Raw genomic sequence first — 22,798 nt, 5'->3', positions numbered from 1 at the left:
TGGGGGTAGCCTAGTTAGGCTATGTTTAATTTTAATTCAACAGTCGCACGTACCTTTAACTTTCAAATACAGTTAAGCAGATAAATTGCATTGAGTTTACCTCCTGCTGGAAATGGCATTCCTAATCTTTAATCTAGTAGAAAGTATGCAGAACATAAAGATTGAGTGTAGTATGCAAAACATTAGTAGTCCTATATGATTTCGAACACAGCCTATAGGTCGTTCTCCCAGAGGACATTTTGCAACGTCACATGAGAACAAGCACAGGTGTAAATGCTCAAATGAACAACAGCTGAATTCAATTAGCCTGCTTCGGTTTCTGGGCGCTGGTGTGGTTTACATGCTCACAGAGACACTTTAATACAACAAAGCCATTGTTAATGTAACTACTTACACCTGTGCTGAGAGAAAGACCTGTAAACGTTTGCTAACAAGCTAGCTTATTGCTACTCGAGTGGAGGTTGACGTGCAGACAGAAAAGTGTGATTTTCCAAAGCTGAAGAACTCATTCTTACTTACAGAGAGGCTTGAGAAAAATAACGGAAAGAACTGCAATGGTAAGTTTGCTGTCTCACACACACTACATACAAACACACCATGCTAGAGCACATGTTGCTAGCTAAAAAACGAACAGCTAGCTAACACCAGTAGAGCTAGTAGCCTACTGTTTGTTGTTGAAAAACATGAACCATAAAGACAGTCAAATTCATATAAATAAAGCGAGGTGGCCATTTGCTCAATCCTGAACACTGTCAAGTAACCTTTGTGGAAAAAAACAAACACAACATTAGCACAGTTAGCAACGTGTAAATCCATTTAATCAGCAATACTGACTTGAATCTCTTCTTGCAGATAAACATGTAGGCCTACAATTAGAAAAATAGCTCTTAACAAGTTCATGATAATAGAAAATATTTGTTCCCCAATACACTATTAGGGTTTAAATATCCACAGGAATGTTGACACAACACCTTTTAAGAGGTTTGTTTAGTAAAGTTGTGAGTATCTTAACCCTGTAGCACACACAAGCACACAGTGCTAGCCAGACCTACTGTATGACTGACTTAATCAGCCGTTACTTAAAGCACAAGAGAGCGTCAGAAAACCAGAAAATAAACAGACCGGCAGGAATGATCGAGGACTTGTTCCTGAGGCCAACACGGTTGAAATTACAGTACAGCCCTTGAGAAAAGAGCTTTTCAAGTAAGAGAGCTTCGAGACAACAACGAAGAAAATGTTGTGGTTTAAGCTTCCTGGGAAAGGCATCCAAAGGAGAAGAAAGCTTGTTATATTCTCCCAACCCAGTCTCACGGCATTTCGTGTTATAGTCACGACATTTATTTAATCTATTGATTCGTGTTCACCAACACGATTTTGCATTTTTTTCGTGTCACACAGAACGATTTTAAAAGCAATGTATTTTATTGGTAGTTTCGTGCCTGCACCACGTCTTTTTGTCCAGTCGGGTCTTGGAAGACCAGAAGCTGTGTGGTTCATAAAAACATTTTCTTACTCAATGTCTTACCCTAAGCCTAACCCTAACCCTTTTATTTTATATTGTATAATGTCGGAGTTTTTTTGCCATCCGCGAGGAAAAGAAATGGGGCTCAGAGCCTCAGAATACTGAAATCTGTATTTAAGAAAAAAAAATGTAATTTGTTTCAAGCACGACATACTACCATACTACCAATATAAATACATTGCTTCTAAAATCGTTCTGTGTCAGAATACTGAAATCTGTTTTTTTTTTTAAATCTCTTTTTCCTTCAAATTTGTTATTATTCACATTGCTTTTAAAATCCTTCTGTGTGACATGAAAAAAATGCGAAAGTCGTGTTGGTGAACACGAATCAATAGATTAATTTCGTGGCTATAACACGAAATGCCGTGAGACTGTTGATTCTCCTCTGTTTTAACGGCAAACACTATTGCCACGTATTTTTGCATTTCTCAACTCTCACTCCAAAGGTTTCAGAAATGCTGTTCTGTGGTGGACTGTGACACTAGCAAGGCTCCAATCTGTCTCATGAGAAATAAGACTACATCCCCTTTTAACCATATTTGTTATTTTTAACACCTTTCAACCACGGTCAGTAGCTTTTGGGCTACACAGTACCATGCTTGTATCATGCTTTCAGTTTAAAGAAACAATATCAGTTTCTGTTTCTTGCCCATTGAAAAAAGGGAATAAAAAAACCCCTCATATAAATATAGGCTAAGTACCAAAGGTGACAAAGTTTGCCACAAATACTCAAAATATTCAACTCGAAATATATATTTTTTTCATATATTCTTTTATAAAACTTATGATCTTAAAAATGTTTATAGGATACAATTTGTATCAACAAAGAGAAGTGTCATCTGGCTACTAGATATTAAGATAATCAGGCAAAAGTTAGTTTAGTTCTCCAAACAGTTCTTCAGACATTGAGATAATCCCATTGGTTGACATGGTAATGAAATAGTAGTAATACAAATATCTGTTATTATATAAATTATACTAATTATCTCTTCCGATTGTTTTAAAAAAAAATGTAGATTACATAGAGATTTGTTTAAGTGTGATAATTCAATTAATACATAGAAAAAAGCCATCTAGGCTGCCACATTTCAACAATTCATATTAGCTTACTGCTGCCTTAATAATTGTATTCTGATGACCATGCTGCTTGATGGTCAGAAATTAATTTAAAAAGATTATTACCACTTATCGTTTTTTAAATTAACCTCATGTATTTATTTACTCAACCATTAAGTTGTAATTTAACCAATGAGATAATCAGAGCCTCTGAGAAAAAGGTTTGTGAAACTAAAATCTACGATCTAAGTACAAGTATTTCCAGTGTTGTCATACTCTGAGGGAAGATTTGACTTTTAAGAAGGCGTTTTCCAACTTTCACCTGTCCTGTCTTTTACTGCAAAGCTATGAATGTAACAGAGGGGCACAAGGGAGTTATACCCTATTTGAGGGGCTGAACCTTCCCTTTGGTGTCACCACTGACAAAGGAGACCCTGTGTTTCATGCAAGACAGACATTCACACACATTAAAGGTAATAAATTAACACGTATTTTAAATTAAAATCATAAAAATACCAACAATCTTCTTCTCTCACCTAAACATTTATGGTGACCATGCTCTACTGCCACAGTCATATGATATTGAACTTTGACATGATTTAAAGATAGAACAGAAGTTGTGTTGCAAACAAAAAAAGAAGTCAGCACTGAAAGCTGATAAAGCGTGAAGTCAGCTGACAGGGCTATCCTACCAGAGGAAATAAACTCTTTTTGTGAAAGTGAACAACAGCTTGGGGTTTTCGAGTGGAGTTTTTGCTATCTTCTTTTGTGGGTGCCTCTTGAGTTTCACTTCCCTGTGGGGAAAATCCACCAAATATCAACTGATCGGCCACCTGTCAGTATACAGAGAAACCCTTGCTTCATTTGTTGAGCTAATCTGAGCATTGAATACGGTAGGAAAATATTCAAAATGTGTATTTAAGTTTTATAATTTAGTAGATTCCTTTACACACCCCAAGCTGTCATCATCTCAGTGACTGGAAAACAGAAGTATTTCACCCAGATGGAAAGTACGAATTTGAGCTATACCCTGATATGATTGCCGAAAAGAAAAGCTGCGAGAACACAGCAATAACAAAAAAGTGCAAAAAAACATAATAATTTCAAAATATGTAAATAACTTAAAATATAACAAATTAATTAATTTAAAATTGACAACACTGTCACCCTTTATGACACATTTAAAGCCTCCCTAAGCACCCCAATTTCCCTTGCTCAAACAATAAAATTAAACCCCGACTTTACCTGATCTTAAGTGCTGAAATAGCAGACATATTATAGAAAAATATGGCAATTTGGGGATCTCCCTTTACAAAAAATACCATTAGAATTAACAAGACTTCCCTGCAATAAAAGAAGCAGTCCATTAACAACTTAAGGAGCTTTGTATCTTGTGCTTTTGGTCTATGTAAGTCCAACCTGACTTGAATAACTAAGATGACCGAAGGCAGAAAACCTGCAGAAGACATCTCAGTTAAGATGAAACTGTAACTTCATTCAAGAACCGTGCTGCGATTTCTCCATCAGAATCGCAGCTGCAAGCTCCTGAGCATCCACCATATGAGAATTCCTGGTCATTACCATCCTCACTAAATCTGGCGGGAAGATGCGGCACAAGTTAACAAACACCCTCTCCCTGAGGTCCTGGTATCGACCTAAGGCAGGAGGCTCCTGGTGCTGAGGCACTGAGGGCAGGTGGCTTTTGTGGGTAGTAATGGGTGGAAGGGATAACTGGTGAACGGGTGGAAGACTTGATGCTGAAAGGCCATGCGGTGACGAATGGGTTTGCCTGCCCCAAGGAGAGTGCCAAGCCTTCTCATGGACTTCTGGAAGGCTCTGGAAAGCATACGGATCATAACAAGGCTTAGGGGACTGCTGGTAATGTGGGTCCCAGTTCATCTGATGCTGTAGTGGTGGGTTAATCACAGAGTGGTTCCTTCGGGATTGAAGTGGCGACCCCTTGTACATTTGGGAGTCCTGGAGCCCACCATCCTGCCAAACGGAGCCCATCAAATTGCGGCCAAGAGGGGAGTTCTGAACGTGGGAGTGAGCCGTTTGGGGTGACCGAGCTGAAAATTCCCCTTGGAAACTGCTCCCAAATGGATGCTGAAAGTGAGGTGGGATGTAGGCTGAAGGGGACTGGAAGGGACGAGGAGATCCATGAGAGGTAACAGAAGCTGGCAGGTCTTCAAGGACATAATCATGTTTTCTCCGCAGAGCTTGAGGAACAGGATAGCCATGAGGATGCTGGCCAAATCCAGGAGGAACACGGCTTACAGCGTGGGAAAACTGGCCAGAGCAGTGATGATGGTGGTGAGGATGGTGGTGGTGATGGTGGCACTTGTGGCCATCGTCTAACACGGGGTCAGGGGAGAAAGAGTCTGAGCTTAAGCTTCCTTCACTGCCAAAGTCTGACAGCAGCGATCCACCTCTCAGATCAGCAGGGAAGAAGCGTTCAGGACTCTGTGGCACAACCAGACCGAGGCTGGAGTAGTTCTTTACCATTGAGCTGTAGCTAGGCTCTGGAGACTCACATCTGTGGTAGGTTTCAGCCTGGCTTGGTCCAGAGGCTCCAGAAGCCCTCCCTCCACCAGTAACCCCAGGATGCTCCCAGTGGTCAAAGCTTCCTAATGACGGGGGCCCGCCTGGAGCAGGATACCCAATAACGCTGCTGCTACAGCTGCTGCTGCTACTGCTGCTTCCCCGACGCCCATCCACTTTGGACTGGATACGAAACCTGTCCTCCACGAGGTCAGTTAAGGAGCTCTGAAGGCTGGGGTTCGGCTGTTTCTTTGGGGTGCTCTGATTTGGCTCAGCCTCGGCCATTCCTACTGCTACACCGTAACTTTGGCTTTTCACTGTCAGGGCATCTTCCAGCAGGCCTCTAGAAGCTACTAATGACATTTTGGCACTGGCACGAAGCTCATCAGCCACGGCACGCTGGGGCTGGCTGCCTCTTTCAGGGTGGTAAAACTTGCACTTGTGGCCATATGTGCATTTCTTACCTAAGGGACAAAGAAAGAAAAACATTCTTTATCAATGCATTGGAATGAAAATATATCATAGCATGTTGGTTAATGGAAAACTTTCGCATCGTTTTAATCTGTGTTAATTCCATGTATTTACTAAATAAAAACAACTAGGGGTAAGAAGGCACAACAAAAAATACAGTTAATATTTTTACCATAAGGACACGGCTGCTTCCTGTGCTCAGGAATAATAGGCCTTTTCCTCAGGAAGTTCTCCAGACTGGGTCCATGTCGTCCCAAAGGGTCATCTGGTGGCATGAACCTGAATACACAAATAATAGATTAAACAGCAATCAAACATATTCCTAAACAATATATTAAATAAATAGATAAAACTGACAAATGGAGTATCTTTTGTACAGAGGGGATTTGATCAGTGAAGCAATAGTGAAGAACAGTCAAAAGATCAAAGGAACATAAATGAGAGAAATGAAAGTGTCTTATAAGCAAAAGGGAAGTCCTCAAAAAAAAAATCTGCAAAAACGCACTATGCAAATGGTAGAGGAAAACCGGCTTGGTTTTAACATCTTTTACAAGTGTCTTTTGCACTGACAGAAAATAAGTTCTTTTCCGTGTTCTAAAATAATGAACAAATTCTCCAACTGAACATCCCTAAGGCATGTGTTTCTTACTTGTCATTTACAAAAGAGTACATCAGTAGACGCTCATCAATGAATTTCTTCCACTCTGGCTTTTCATTGGCCAAGTCACGGTAGTTGTCATTGGAAACAATGATGCCGGCGGACTCGTAGGCCAGTTTGACGATGAAGCGGTCATCGTAGCAAACCACTCTGCGTCCCTGCACACGGCGAGACGGAGTGAAGACCAGAATCTTCTCTTTCTCTAGTCGCCGTAAGACGTCTTGGTCTAAAGAAAGACAGAATTCAGTTCAACAGAAGAAAAAGTAGAAGAAAGTTCCATGCTTGGGTTATTGAATGAATAAAAACGTTAGCAATTGTTACCTGTGATAAGAGCATCGGGGCGGGACTGCTCTTTTCTCCAGGCAGGGACAAAAACAGTTATGTCTCTGTGGCCTTGCTCCAAAAACCAATCAACAGCAAGCTGGATGCCTTGGCAGGAGAATACCTCCTTATTTCCATGACTGAAAGACATGTTTAGGGAACAATCAGTAATGTGAATGCAAACAAAAGACTTGTCCTACTACCAACATTTAAACATTGAAAACTTAATATGACCTAGTTTTGCCAACTTATACTCTACATCAGCAATATTAATCATTTACTGTGGCTAGTAGTTCCTAGTTTTTTACTAATATTGAGACTAAGTTAATATGCACATTGACATTGTAATGTATCTCGTTACACTGTCATCGCTACTACCTCTGCTTTTACCACTCTTATTTATTTATTGTGTCTATTTTTTACTGCAGTGAGAGTTGCCAAATAAATGTATATTAGAAAGATATATTCTATTCTATTTTACAAGATAGGGTTTTATACGGGGGGCATTAAGCATCAAGCATTAGTGCATTCACAATGTAAAATATAGCTACGTAGAAGGCAGAAACCTTTTACTTCCAAAATGTGGTCTTCTCACCTCATGGCTACGTTGCTTCCATCAACAACAACTGGTCTGAGGTTCTCTTTGTCGTCCAGAAGCTGGGACGGACACAGCATCCGACAGGAGTCCAGAGAGGAGTTGTTAGAGGAGGCGAAGGAGCCGTTCAAAGAGGACAAAGGAGAGGAGGAAAGAGACTGGGAGGCAGTGGAACCTCCTTGTTGCTCCATCTCTGTCTTGGTTCCCAGTTTGACCAGCTCACCCAGGATGTCATTGATGAGTGCGTCGGGGCCCAGTTTCCTCAGCACCAGCAGCACCAGCGCCTCAGAGTAGCCTAGCTTGAGAGCAAACTCCACTTTGGCGCGGTATTCTGTGGCGGGGTCAGTGGGAGATGATGTTTCTGGCTGTGGGGGGTCTGCAGGGGTTCGGTTCGGAGACAGGTCCAGCCTGACTGTCTGAAAGACTGAAGAGGACTCTTGGAGGTGTACATCCTGCTGTTCTTGCTGAGGGTTTGGAGTTTCTGAATTGGACCCATTCTGGAGCCGCTCATCGTCACTGTCAGAGAAGTTACTGCAACTACTGCTGCTGCTGTAGCATGAATTAGTACTAAAGCTTGTGCTACTGTTACTGCTGTTACTCTGGGCACCTTCTGTGACCTGTAAGACCCCTAAATTACCAGCGACCGTCACAGTGCTCAGGCCGACCTGCCGTTCAGCACCTTCCACGTGGAGGTAGTCCAGATCCAGCTCCAGGCTATGCATGTGGCCTGTTCCATCCTCCAGATGGTCCTTCACGCCCATGAAGCTGTCTCATACATCCAGCTCCACGTCCTCCGTGACCTCCTGAGTACCTGACAGACCCCACTGTTACTGCAGGTAGAAAACAGCTCACTGACTTGTTCTGGGAGTGAAGCTTGAGGGAGACACAAGAAGTGAATGGTTAAATTCCTGAGGACTGCATGAAAGGGTAATTCTCAACCCGGACAATTAGTCAATGTGTTTGTGCGACATCAGGTCAGAGGTATCACGTTCTCAGTGGAAAATGCGATACATTTAAAATCATATATGTTCCTTTTGCGATGCTTAATTTACACAAAAGGTGAACGTTACCTTGCAGTAATATGCTCACACTTCAGACCAAAGCACTCTAATCCAACCGTACATCATTTAAAAGATTGTTTTTTTCTGTTTGTTCTCTATACTGCATTCCATATTTCCCCTAGTAGGATAATAAAGATGAAATTAATCCGTACAAAACATGGTCCATTATATAGCAAGACTGCTGCAGCCGGCAGCCATGAAATTGGTTGCAATGCACCTCCAATGCACGCCTAAAGTTGCAAGTCGTATTTTTGCCACTGACAGACTCGGATAGTAATCATCTGACAACACTAGGGAAAGGACCCCACAGAGAAATAAAGTCATGTGTCCCTACCTTCAGGATTCTCTCAGATCTAAAGGGCGTCTGGCTCACATTGTGATCAAATCTAAGTCAAAACCTCTGAGTTAAAGATCACCTTTATCCGCCTCTCCTGCCATCTCAAGTAACCTCAGCAATGAGAACAACTCCAGTTACCCTCTTCATCAGAAACAAGGAAATAAGTAGAGCCCATTGTCTTTAAAGTCTGGCAGCTCCAGCTCCAAGTGTACCGATTGAGCCCTCACAACAGAATTGACTAAATACATTAGGTAGAGTTCTTAAATGCAAGTCCTTTGATGATGCATTGAATACAGCAGGCTTTTAAAGGTAAAGGGGCAAGTTGGAACTTCCCTTACCTGCCTTCCCACTTAGTTACTCATTTGCATTTTAGCAATGAGGAGCATCAATAAGACTTGAGGCCAGAAACCTGAGCCAAACTGCTCTGATGACCTCTATAAGCATGTTCCTCCCCTCCCATTGCACATGCCATGATGGGCCTGCTTGTGTATCGCCAATTGCAAAACCCTCATTGGCTGTGAGCTAAAAACACAACATACTACAGAAAGGCTTTCAGCCACTCCCAGTTATTTATGAATCCAAAAACGTGTGAACAGAGCTTTAGCCTTAGGCTGCAGATTATAAAATGTTACACGTGTGAAGGAACCTTTGCCATAACAAACATTCATTAATCCTCATGACTGGCTGACGTTTCTGGTCAAACCTGCAGAACATTACAGCAACAGATCAGGAGCTGGAAGTCTTGTTATCTAAAGGGACATTCTCCATTTGTCTGAAAGGTACAACTGTATTTTGGGGGAAATGTTGTCTTATAAGGAATGCATCATATTATAGTGACATTTTCCAATTTACAACACATAACCTGTTACTCAAGAGTGTTGTGTTAAAGGTTTTTTAAGATGCCTAGCCTACAGGGATCTTTTTGCTTTGTGTGCTGTTTCACAAACACCATTTTTAAATGTTATCAGCAGTTTAAATGGTCATTATTAATGTAATCGCTGCCATTGTAATGCATCAGGCCAAACTGTACCTCGTGAAAATGAAACCAAAGCATTGTTAAACCGCATAAAGCGTGATGTTTTGAACACAAATAAAATAACGTCTTTAGGTTTAGACAACACAACTGATGTATAGTTTCTTGAAAGGATTGTGTTTTGGGTCAAAATAACTGCCAAACCAAGTGAAACACATCAACAACACAATGTTGTCCTTCAGCAAACACCAGCTTCCTGGATGAAAGTCATGTGTTTCATGCTATCACCTCAACAATGGAGCGGCTCCACCTAGCAAAGATCTACTCACATTGAAGTCACAGCAGGATTTACAGGCTTTTCATGAAGGATTTAAGAACCCTTAATAGAATAAAAGGTCCATAGCCTCTTTTCCTTTCCAGAGTGTGGTTCACTGATTTGATAAAACAAAGAGGGAGCTGTTAGGATATTGTATGGTGACCCCTTTTCAAATAAACATGTGTTGCTTGCTCCTACATCTCTCACACAAACACACATAGCTATACTTAACAAAGGTCTCCTTAAATGATCTGTATCCTCGGATCTAGTTCAGTCTTGTTAGCTTGATGCATCATGTTCCCTTAGTGCAACATCAGGGCTTTTGTTCATTGTGGTGCAGATTATGAAAAATGAGAACAATGGGCAAGGTCCTTCTTACAGTTGCCTCTACTTGTCTTTTCGCTAAAAATGATTTAAAGTCAAAGATCGGTGCTCACTGGATCCAATGCATTTAACACCGGTTCACAAAAACAACAACCAGTGTCAGTGTTTGATTGTTAGGTTATTTATCCGTGGAAATACCCATGAGGGGTTTTTCCAAAGCATCAAACTGATACCAGGTCTGTAGTGAAGCACTTAAATGAAAGCAGTGTCTGTCGAGCATTTCAAGAAATAATTGAATTGGAATAAAACCTTTAATAGTGCTGATTTTGCATAAGACAAAAGAGGCTGTGCAACACAAATAATACTTCAGCAGGAAATATAACGAGACTGTTTTTACTATGCTGAGTGAACGTGAAGTTTTCCATGATTACCGTGAGAACAGCTACTTTAAAGACGTCTTAGCTTACTCATATTATCCCTACATTTTGATACATACAGTACAACCATCTTTTTAAAATACAAATATATGCTAGTGTCAATTTGGATACTTCCATTAGTGGACTTTCCTGTCGTACACTGTGTTCTTTCTTATTGAATTTGGACTGGGTGGTGGGGTCTCAAATCGAACATGGTTGCTGGACACTAATTCGAAAATAGTTAAAATCATTACAGAATGCTACATTTACCAAATAGACAATTTATTTCTAACACCAGTATAGTTGAACGTAGTGAATGCAATTTGTATTGATGCAATCATAAGGGTCCAAGTTTTTGACATGTACAAGTAAACCGCCTGGGTACTCATAGTGCACTGCAATTTCGAGATACAGCAATAATCTTGCTCTCTTTAACATTAGTACCTGAACAATAAATGACTTTAAACTAAGTAAGTAAAAGTTCAGCGCCCTAACCCATTTTATTTAGGCACTTGAAACACAATCTTTATCAACCATTCCCAACAAATTGAGTCAAAAGTCTCTTAGCTAAAGCACCGGAAAGCAGGGTCCTCTTAATGTCTCGACCCCGACGTCTCAGCTGCCACGCCACTGTTTGTCACCCTGAATGCCACAAGAGAGCTGGAATAATTTACTTCACCAACAACAAAAGACGCACAAAGGGAAAGAGTGAGAGTGTGTGTGAGTGTGTGTGTCAGGGGGTGGGGGGGAAGAAGTGTGTCTGGCTTGCCGTCCTTCAACAATGCAGCTGCCTCCCAATCTGTCCCCCTGTGACGGTGGTATTGTTCTCACTCCCGAGCAGCGTGCACAGACGGAGGCTGGGGGGCTTTTTAAACCCGTTCACCCCCCACACACACACACACACACACACACACACACACACACACACACACACACACACACACACACACACACCAGCCTGGGTCACAGGTTGCCAGACGGAGACTTTGAGGAGTCAGCAGAAATATGAAAGTGACACAGCGAGTGGGAATGGCCTCGTCAGAATCAGACTGTATGCATTATCATCGCAGTCAATATGGCTCTAATTCCTCTGCTCTGACTTTACAAAAATATGTAAAATAAGACAAATATAACATCATATTGGTGGATCTACTCTAGAAGCTCTCCGATGGTGAAAAAAGCCCAAATAATCAAATCCGGAGGACAAAAAGCATCTGCCGTAGTTAATGAAAGTAAATTACATTAAAGCAAATCTCATTTTGGAAAAACAGAAGCTGTTTTCGAACAATTACCACATTATAAACGTACAATAACATCACTGTTGTGCAATATGTGAAAATGCTGTCCTTAGTTCTTTGTGCACTACCCAATACTGTAACTACAAAGTTGTAATATAACACAGCAAATATAATGCGTACTACATTCATCTAGCAGCTATTTCATTACTTCCTACTTATTCACTTCGTTTTATATAACGTTGCTGCTTACCCTTTTAGTAATTGGAATGTTAAATAATTATTTGATTCTTAATGTGTGTTATTGTGTGCATGCCACTTTACTAAACAATGTTTTAATGTGTCTTTATCAGTAGTGTTTCTTTGCTATATCAATGTAACATTCCCCTCTGTTGGACTAAACTACCTTTTGTTTCGTAATACAACCTGAAACGTATTAATGCTCATCACTTACGATTTAGTAAAGTGAAATATTATTGTCTCTTATTATTTCGCAGTCTTTCCACAGCAAATACTAATTATATTTTCACTGTTTTAGTTCTGTTTCTTCTATTTTAAGATTGTTTAAATGTTTATTTTCTACTTTTTTGATTTCTAATAATGTGCAATACTTTGTTTTACATCCTGCTGCAAGGAAAACATTTCCCAATTTGGGATCAATAAAGTATATCTTATCTTATCTAATACTATAACTGTGGCTGCTGTGGAATATTACAGAAGTTGCATTTTCTTTTGTGAAGAACTTGGATGTTGACACAAAATAGCTTTAGCGAAATGTCACAAATGAACACACAATGATCTACAGAAACCAAACTATGGGTACAAAACCAAATGATGTTCATTATGGAACGTTTTATAACAATTTTTTGCTTTCAAAACTCTTTTTGAAAGAATATGAATGACTTTTAGTGTAATTTAATGTACTGACATGTTGGTGATATTGATATGGAATTAAAAACAGTTTATCCCAAAATAAACTTTATAGACTTTTATAAAACTGATCACTTTCTCCAGTAAAGACCTGCTTTAAGGGTTTTGCGATTATATACATCTGCACAGGAAGAAATGATGTATGTTTGGGTAGATTGTGCTACGAGCTGATGTGGAAATGATTGCTGTACAGACTGACAATCTGATATCAAAAATAACATAAGAAGCCTGTAATCGCTGGTTTATGGTGTTCTCTGCAAATCAAAACTACAAGAATATTGATTTACAAAATGGATTTTCTGTATTTCATTCGATATCTTTCAATGTCATATATAAAACAGAATGAGTTGTAATTTGACCTGTTTTTGGTTTCAGCAACAAACAATTAGCGACTTTTCTGTTGAACAAAATCGCTGCAACTGGTCGTCATTTATTTGCATAGTAATTCAGATTTGTTGGTTGCAAACTCAACATGACGTTTTTAAACGTCCTAATGTTATAATAATAATAATAATAGTTCATAAAGATTATTTCAGCTCAGAAAGGCTTCTCAATCTTAGTAAAAGGTTTTTAAACAATTACCACATTATAAAAGTGGTAATATATATATATATATATATATATATATATATACCTGGCTGCTAAATCCTCAGAACTGTTACAGGATGTGTATTTTGTAAATTGTGTAACTTTTTTTTATTATAATTGATGCATGCTTCTTAGGTAACATTAAGCTGTCTTTGGCTCTGCTGTAACAATGTGAATGTCCCCTCTGTGGGACGAATATAGGTATTCTGATTCTGATTCCATTTGCCAGGGTTTGGAATCCAAGTCCGTACGAACATAAGGAAAGAAAAACTCATCTACCAAATAATTTCTCTATAGGTGTGTAAGTGGGTGGGGGATCTTTCCACAGTGAGCAGATGCTTCGGCCTCCACCTCAGTGACCCAGCCTGCCTGCACTCTGTATCTCAGTATGTGTCATGATGATCCCCGGGTTAGCCCCCATGGGGGAGTGTATGGAGGGATGATCCCCCCCGAGGCAGACCCTGACCGGTCCCTCAGGGCCGACGCATGGCTGCCATTTGCCGGCTGAGCCCGGAGAGCCAGTCTGCCACACAGAGACCGGCTGGGAAGGGGGACAAAGGGGGTGTTCAGGGTTGTGGGGGGTGGGGCTATATATATGGGCAGAGGGGGCAACAGATGCCTCCTGAAACCACAGGGGACCTCCATGAAAGCATCCCCCCCCCCCCTCTCCTGCAACTGGTGGTGTCCAGATTCAGCCTCAGTGATACATATCACCACTGTCTGTGGGTAGCACTCACTTTCACCTCTCAGCTGTGCAGACTCTCAGTCCCTTACGTCTTTTTTCTACTCCCCTGTTACTGGACCCACGAGCATATTTCTTCATATTTTGTTCCGCAACCATCACTAAATACAATATATCCTTATTGGTTTGGGATTGACACAATCACCACAGTAAAATCCTAACTAAAAACCCACCTGTTCAAATAAGTCCTGTAGTGCTCACCATCATCTTCTGTTCCCATCATTTGTGTCCACTTTGATTGTCTTCTCCATGTTTGCCTGTTTGTGTTTTTATCATGGTTTGTTGCAGTATTTATACAATTGTACGGTGTCCTTGGGTGACGTGAAAGGCACCCTTAAAAAAACTAGTACTATTATTATTATTTATTAAATTCGAGTGAAATTGAACTTGTTATTGCATTGTTGGGGACACCCAAGGAATGTCACACAAAGCCTTTCCGTCCACCTCAATTTCACTCATGAACACACTTTATATATCTACTTAAAGCTTCCTAAGTGAATGGAGCATAAACTACTTGGTAAATTGAATGGCAACACATCCAATAGTTGAGATTTCATTCTAGAAGTTGTAGACGAATGGACATTGCTACCATCTATTAGCATAGCTTAAACATACTATGCTTTTATTAGAGGCTTAGTGTGTCTATAAATACATGTTTGAGTGTTTTCGTAATATGGAGATTTGAAACTTTTAACATGTAAAACAGATTTAAGCTAGAGACAAAAGATCATCACAACTTTGACAGTTTCTTTGGCTGGCTAACTCTTTGCAGTTGTTGAGATTTGATAAATGTTATGCTGGAAGTTGTAGACGGACGGACATTGCTATCTGTTAGCATTGCTAAAACACACTATTCTTTAATTAGGCTTTGCGTTTCTATAAATGTAACTGTTTTAGTGTTATCTTAATGTAAAGATTTGCAACTGTTAACATGTAAAACTGATTTAAACTAGAGAAAATAACTCAACCATCAGAATAACTTTTACAGTTTCTTTGTCTGGCTAACTCTTTGCAGCATTTTGGTCATATAAGCATACAAAAGTAAGCTGTTGTTGAGTTAAACTTATGAGTTAAGTTCAAACACTATATGTTTGTGGAGCATGATTAGGGACATTTCAAGACAAAAAAGGATGTGAACAATGCAAAACACTACAACTTATGATAAAACATGATAAGGGTGCTTTCAGTATTCCTTAATATGTAAACCCAGGGCAAAAGCACAAGAAAATAAAAAACACTTACCTCACAGCTCCAAGAAAACAGAAACGCAGCCAAACAGGGAAGGCAACAACTCCTACAAATTCTTTCCAGCAACGGTACCTTTGGTCATTCCAACAATAAAGCACAAAGTCAAAAATAACTTCAGGGGGAGTTTCCCAATAATGGTGGTTGTAAATTAAGCCCAAAATTCCTTATTCAAGCAACATCTCAGTATCCAATCTCCAGTATCCAGTACTTAAAGAGTTGGAGAAAGTAAAGCTTTGATTCAATCCAAGAGTCTGAGCAAAATTAGTTTCCTGGTAGCAGCAATCCTATGAGAACAGCCTTGTTTTTGGTTGAGAAGCAGAGTGCAATGTCCTGAGGCGGCAGGTTAAGCAGTGTGACTGACAAACAGATGGAGTGTAAAGCATCTAGCAGCTTCCTCCTCCTCCTCACACTGGGTCTGCCTCCTGACCAATAGGAAGGCAGAGATCTGACCACAGACACACACGTCTCACTTTTTCTGTCTTCACTGTAGATTATGTACACACACACACTCACACACACCAATCACCCCTCTCTCCACCAATAGAAAGGGACCCTAAGATAAGCAAGGATATCTCCTCCCCCCACCCCAAACTTCACACACACACACACACACACACACACACACACACACACACACACACACCACCAGCCCATCCGCCGGCTTGAGCCATGAATGGACGAGAAGGCGTGAGTTGACAATGGTGGGGAGGGGGACACAAAGGAGGACCCTCGGCGGGCAGCTGCACACACTCTCCATGCTCAGGGCCATTACATACACACATGCACGCACACACACAAACACACACACGCACAAATACAGATACATGAGGAGAAAGAACGAATGAAAAAAAACCACATAGGACCGAGGACTGAGCCCTGTGGAACACCTGGCCCGCTGGGGACGGCTGCCGCTCCGACCTCTTTGTTTCACGGTTGGGGGATTGGCTTGACTCAGACAATGAGACAAATTATGTTAAAAGTTGTGTGTGTATGTGTGTGTGTGTGTGTGTGTGTTCATATGTCTGACGGAAAGTTAGCAGGTGGAGTAGGAAGCTGTGAAGGGTAAAAAGCCTTGAAACTAACGAGGTGCAGTAAAGAAAAAGAGTAGGAAAAGGAGTTAAAAAAGAGAGGGGAAGGCTTTATTGTTCGGACACAGGCCTGACAAAATGGCGGGGTCTTTTCAAAGGCCTCAGATTGTGAGGAGGGGTATTACTTAAAGGCTCAGAGTAAGTCAGATACAAAGACTGGCTGCCTGTCAGGCTGGACTTAAACAGGTCCAGCAACCAGGCTATTTTAACTTCAGAAAGGAGGAGGTTTATTATTTTTCCCAACTCTGCCAATGGAACAAAACATGACTTACCCTTCATAGAAAAGGGTGTGAATACATGCCAAAACAAGCTGTCAAGAAGAAATAAAATCCTTGTGCAATAAGCGAGAAATGCCTTAATATAATACGATTATACAACAAGTAAATCAATAGAGCATTACTTTGGTAAAAAAAAAAGGGCAATAGTATATTTCAGAGCAAATTATCATTATGCCAAAGTAAGAATAAGTGCCTTTCTTAGCCGCAAGATTAAGAGTCTACAGCAGCTCTGTGGAGCAGTGATTTGAGAATTGTTATGTACTGAAAGCAGGCATCAGTTTTATAGTCTTTGTTTATATTTTATTTTCCTGATTTACATCAAATGTTTGCTAGTTTACTTATTGCAACGTTCTTGGACAGCTTCTTGTTTTAGATTAAACTAAATTACTTTCTTGCAGTTTAATCTCAATTTCAATGTCAAGATACCCAACCATAATTCAACCTTTTGTAGTTTACAGTTTGAACATTTACTTGCTTCTTCCTGTCTTAAGTGATTTTTGTAATGGTTCCAGTTAAGACAATTTGGGTAAAATGTTTTCACAGCCGTGCCGTCACAGTCTGAATGAAAGGGGATGTGTGGGACGTATTCCATTTAAAATGAAAATCTTTAAATGTCACCTATGTTACCGAAAGTCCTTCACTGTTTGCGGGACCTGTTGGAGCATCATGCACAGTATATGACTTTATATATCCAGCCCCTAAGCCAGGGGTGTCAAACTCAAGGCCCGTGGGCCAAGTGCGGCCCGTGACTTCATGTTATGTGGCCCCACAAGAGCTTGCAAAGAATATAATATGTTTATTATACGTTTAAATGCCGATTTACACATTGCCCATAAACTACATGTCCCACAATGCATCTCAAATTTGACCTTTTTCTCAGAATTTGACTTTTATTTTTTTAAGTTACATTTTTTCGAAATGTTTTTAAGACTTAAAAAAACTACAACTAACCCTACAGTTAAAAATATGATTGGTGTTTGGCAGGAGGTTAACAAATATATGAATGAACCTTCTTCTCTCTCCTGGTTCAGCCCGATCTGGGGAATGCCGATGGAGGTTTTAGACTATGGGCTGAAAAGGGGGTGGGACAGTTAAAAGACATGTTTGGAAGTGATAATGGGAAGTTGTTATCATTTGAGGAACTTGTCAGTAAATACGATATCCCTCGTAAACATTTTTTTAAATATTTGCAACTCAGGAGCTTTGTAGGTGCGAACCAGGATCGACTCATGCTGGCCCCTCCTCTGTCCATATTGGAGAAAGTTTTAATTAAAAACCCCTTTGGGAAGGGCATCATATCTGAATTCTATGATCTCCTGCTGGCGTTCTCCTCAGAATCCTCGAACTCTAGACTCAATGCCTGGAAAAATGACTAACAGGAAAATCTAACATTGGAACAGTGGAGCACAGCTTGTAAGGCGGTCCAAACACAGACGGGTAATACACGTCTAAAGCTTCTGCAATACAAGTGGCTAATGAGAGTGTATATTACACCAGAAAAACTGAATAAATGTAACGCTAATATCCCAGACACGTGCACCAGATGTGGGGAAGGAAAAGGCACACTGTTCCATTGTCTATGGTTATGTCCAAGAATAAAGGAATTCTGGGAAGAGGTTAGGGTAACAGTACAGAATATTTTAGCGATCAGCTTAAAGCTGGAACCCAAAATGTTCCTACTTGGCCTATATCCGGATGGACATAACATACAACGTTATAAACAAGTTTTTATAGATATGTGTTTATTACAAGCAAAAAGAGTGATTGCCTTAACATGGAAAAAGTTGGGCAAACCTAGTATTGCACAGTGGTTTAGGGAACTTTCTCTATGTCTGCCTTTAGAAAAAATCACTTACATTCTCAAAGACAAACAAGAACTGTTCCAGAAGGTCTGGGGACGTTTTATAGAGTATACCAAGAACAACGACCTATCTCAATTTCTGAACGAACCTGGGGCAGGATAATGCGATAATGCGATAATATGCTATAATATGTTAAAATGTAAATGACTGTGATATCCTCTGTAGAAATACGGTCCTATTGCTGGAAAACTGGATGGTTGCGATGTATTAGAGTGCCCTTGTGGTATGTACCAATTTAATTTAGTGTTGCTACTTTTCTTTAATGTAAAGTAAAGTAGTTGTCCTGTGTATATATGTATTGCTTTTGGCTCTATGTCTTCGTCCTATGTATGTGATTTTTTGTAAGCTGAAAATCAATAAACATATTGATAAAAAAAAAATGTTTTTCCAGAATTTGGCTTTTATTTTTAAATCATTTTGTGACATGCTCACTGAAGAGACTTGCAGTTATTTCCCCTAGACTTCTGCTTTCAGACGTAGTTAATTATGAAGTTATACCCTATCCGATAATAATCCAATGCAGGGGCAATGATGTAATATAATGCATTATTTTAAATATATTAAATATTTATATATGTATTTTTATAAAGCTTAAAGTTACAACCGGCCCTTTGAGTGCAACCATAATGTTGATGTGGCCCGAGATGAAATTGAGCTTGACACCCCTGCCCTAAGCCATTTTCAATATTTGTGCCTTTACTTTCTGTTCCCTTCAGTGTGCATGTGTGTGTGTGTTTAGTCTTAATCCACAATATTTATTCATCCATAGTTGAGCCCTTAATTATAGTTATTGCGGTGAAGTTCATTGGAATTGAATATGCAAATGTGCCTTCTTTCTTTTTTCTCAGTTTTATTACATTACATTATTCTGGCTTAGTTTACCCAACATGCCTGCAGCGGTATTTAAACGTGTCCTTTTTTACTGTCTTCAGCATCATTTAGAAGTGTGTTAACACTGATGTTTTAGAGTAGACTCAAGCTGATTTTGACCTGATAAAAAATAGATTATTGGTAAATCCTGTGGTATTTGTTAAATTAGACAGAGTGAAAATGGTGGCATGCGATGTAGACATCCTTGCTCAAAACTGTAGGTTACATAAAGAAAATCTCCATGTTTTTTTGGAAAAGGCTTGCTCATCTTTTTTAAATGAGGCCCGTAACTGACAGTAAAAATAGTGCATTGCATTTCACATAATTAAGTCAAATGTTTTTTTTAAATGCAGTAGCACGTGGCTTAATTTAAGCATTTATATCTCCAATTTTCTTCTTGTTTTGGGTTTCTATCTTTATGATTTATTGCACCTATTGTAAGTTGCTTTGAATAAAAGCATCAACTAAATGAAAGTTAATTTAGTTTAAATAAATCCTGCAATAATGCTAGTTAATGTAATAATGTAGAATACGCAAATGATTTAAAGGTCACCTATCATGCTATTTTTAGGCAATAGCATAGGTCTCAGATATATCAAAAATATATTAAAAACATGTCTATGAAGTGTTTTGCTCAAAATACCAAACAGATCACCCATTCTAGCCATGCCTCATATCCCTCTATTTCACTTCCTGTTTCTAAAGTGCTGATTTTGGGTATATAGCTTTAAAAAAAAAGAAGTGATTTAAAAAAAATAGGAGCAGAGCTTATGCGGGAGATTCTACCGGCAGCTACCGTCTAAACTAAATGCTGCCGTGATGAAACGCCATATCATGGATTATCAAGGGTTCTCTCTGAAACAGTATGGAGCTCAAAGGCTTTCTCTCTTGCCGGTTATACCACAAGGTGAGTTCCTTTTTACTTCCTGCTTCTTCACACACATGCTCTCCAGTACAGGTTAGCTCTGAGTGTTAGCGATGCTAATGTAAACACCGACCATATTACGTCCAAAACAGTCGGGCATTGTTTCTGATAGCAACGTTTCTGATTGGGCCGTGGGTCCACATTTCAGATGTTACGTCATATCGGACGCAAATCTGGATCAGCTCCGTTGTAGCCCCATTTTTAGAGATTTGGGTACGGAGGAAAAGAGAGAGGGTTTTATTTTCTGACGCTGCGTGAGTTCCCTGACACACCGGGGACACATGTTTATAAAAGACATCACAAAGTGCATTTTGCATGATAGGTCCCCTTTTGCGAGTTTATTATAATTGAATGTTTAATACAATGTATGGCTTTCTTGTTAACATACTATCATATGCATGTTTTATTGGTTTACATTAGCTCATTATGTCAACTTCATAATTGGGAAGTGATCATCGCGAAGGGCTCCCTTGACAAAAAGCAATGGGACTTCCCATGCTGTATATTGCAGAAAATAAGCTTTCCAGTAAACGTTTATGATACTGATCACTGTTTGTTCCGCAGGATAGTCTCCACATATTCACAGCACTTCTTGATTTTTAAATGCAATCAGTAGAAAGAAAAAGCTAACGTTATGCTATATAAAAAAAATGACATCACGGATTCATGCTGCGCATCACCACCATTTAGCTAACGGCGGTTATTGTTCAGCATTTACGTTTGGTAGAATATCCAGTCATTTGTTAGCAACCACTGTATACATATGACCTATGAAGAATCAAACATTCACCACTGATGTATTTACTATTTACTCTTTGGATTGTTTTAACCACAGACCTTATTTCAGGCTTCTACCCTCGAAACAAACATTGACTTCGAGACGAGAGAAGCAGAAGTGGTAAAATGCTAAGTCATTTCCGGGTTTTAGAAATCATTAATGCACCACTCTATTACAATGCAGAGATGGCAAAAAGTACACACATCCTTTACTCAAGTAGAAGTACAGATACTCGTGTTTAATAATACTCTAGTGAAAGTAGAAGTACTGACTAAACTTCTTTACTCAAGTCAAAGTAAAGAAGTATGGGCTTTGAAGTGTACTTCAGTAAAAAGTACCCATAGCTAGCAGCTGTTTTAAAGAGTACCTGACCTCCCTTTATATTAATAGAACAATAATGTCATTTTTAGCTAATGAATGTTTCCATGCTGAACAACGGCAACATGACAACGTTTCCATTGGTCCCTCTTCTTTAGAGAAGACCAGGAAATGATGGATACACGGATCGTGTTCAAATCAATAGGCACGCAATGACTCTAAAGAATAATGATCACACATCAAACACACATTCAGACTAAAGGAACCAGCTGTTTGGGAAATGTGATTTTTTTTTTCTGATACCAGAAAAATGTGCTTAAGTACAGTAACGAAATATTTGTACTCCACTACTTCCCACCTCTATTACAATAACAAGTGACTTAGTGTATCACCTTACAGTCATTTTATTAAGATAGATTTGGCTCTCTGCTCCCCCCCCCCCCCCCTGACTTGCAGTGACTCTTTAATTGGGGCTCAGCTGACAGTTTTCCCCTCGGGGAGCAGGAGCCTGAGCACCATCTGCTCGTGCAGCGGGATGAACAGGTGTCCTGCTCCCTGCCGACGGCTGCACCTTACCCAGCCTGTGGACGCAGAGAAGCTGCTGTTTACACTAGATAAACCGGAGTGATTCTCTTTGACCTGTGTGGCTCTCCTACCTCCAACAAAAGACGAGACATATGGAAGTGCCACCAAATCTGACATGAAAGTAAAAGCCTGTTATTACAATTCTGAGTCAGTTTCAACTTTTTTTAGTTGATGGATGTATCCATTCATACGTTTGTTTCTAACATGGATCATTGTATTATATATATATAATATTATATTTTAAGCTTTTCTGAAGCCTACAACCCACAAAGGCACTCAATGAACATTTATCATATCTATCCAGCTATCCCATCGGCTATCTATCTATCTATCTATGCCGATCCGATCGTAGGAGCTAAGACTATCAGACTAGCTCAGGCCAGACCAGCGCGGCGCTGAGCGAGCCGAGCCGAGGAGCCAGCCAGCGATCTATCTTCTATCTATCTATCCATCCATCATCCTCTATCTATCTCCATCTATCTATCCATCTATCCATCTATCTATCCATCCATCTATCCATATCTATCTATCCATCCATCTATCTATCTATCCATCTATCTATCTATCTATCTATCCATCTATCTATCTATCTATCTATCTATCTATCCATCTATCTATCTATCCATCTATCCATCTATCCATCTATCCATCTATCCATCTATCCATCTATCCATCTATCCATCTATCTATCTATCCATCTATCCATCTATCTATCTATCTATCCATCTATCCATCTATCTATCCATTTATCCATCTATCC

General features: G+C 39.8%; 1 protein-coding gene across 2 annotated transcripts in view; it reads right to left on the bottom strand.

Annotated features, from left to right (window-relative positions):
- Positions 1-1,961: 1,961 nt before the first annotated feature.
- LOC117538087 (probable ribonuclease ZC3H12C) overlaps positions 1,962-22,798 on the bottom strand; it is a 26,941-nt gene continuing 6,104 nt past the window's right edge. The window contains exons 1-6 of one of the 2 annotated variants that reach the window (XM_034203616.1): positions 15,329-15,671; positions 7,165-8,037; positions 6,570-6,709; positions 6,240-6,474; positions 5,763-5,869; positions 1,962-5,583 (exon numbers count right to left, since the gene is read on the bottom strand). In XM_034203616.1, coding sequence (XP_034059507.1) covers positions 4,076-5,583; positions 5,763-5,869; positions 6,240-6,474; positions 6,570-6,709; positions 7,165-7,925 — 2,751 coding nt within the window. In that variant the 5' untranslated portion in view covers positions 7,926-8,037; positions 15,329-15,671 and the 3' untranslated portion in view covers positions 1,962-4,075. Of the gene's footprint in view, positions 5,584-5,762; positions 5,870-6,239; positions 6,475-6,569; positions 6,710-7,164; positions 8,038-15,328; positions 15,672-22,798 lie in introns of those variants that run through there. The other variant, XM_034203617.1, reaches the window with a different exon arrangement.

The sequence above is a fragment of the Gymnodraco acuticeps genome, unplaced genomic scaffold (assembly GCF_902827175.1).
Source record: "Gymnodraco acuticeps unplaced genomic scaffold, fGymAcu1.1, whole genome shotgun sequence".
In the NCBI taxonomy this organism is placed as follows: Eukaryota; Metazoa; Chordata; class Actinopteri; order Perciformes; family Bathydraconidae; genus Gymnodraco; species Gymnodraco acuticeps.
Note: the sequence above shows the minus strand (reverse complement) of the source record. Positions and strands in the feature narration are given on the sequence as shown.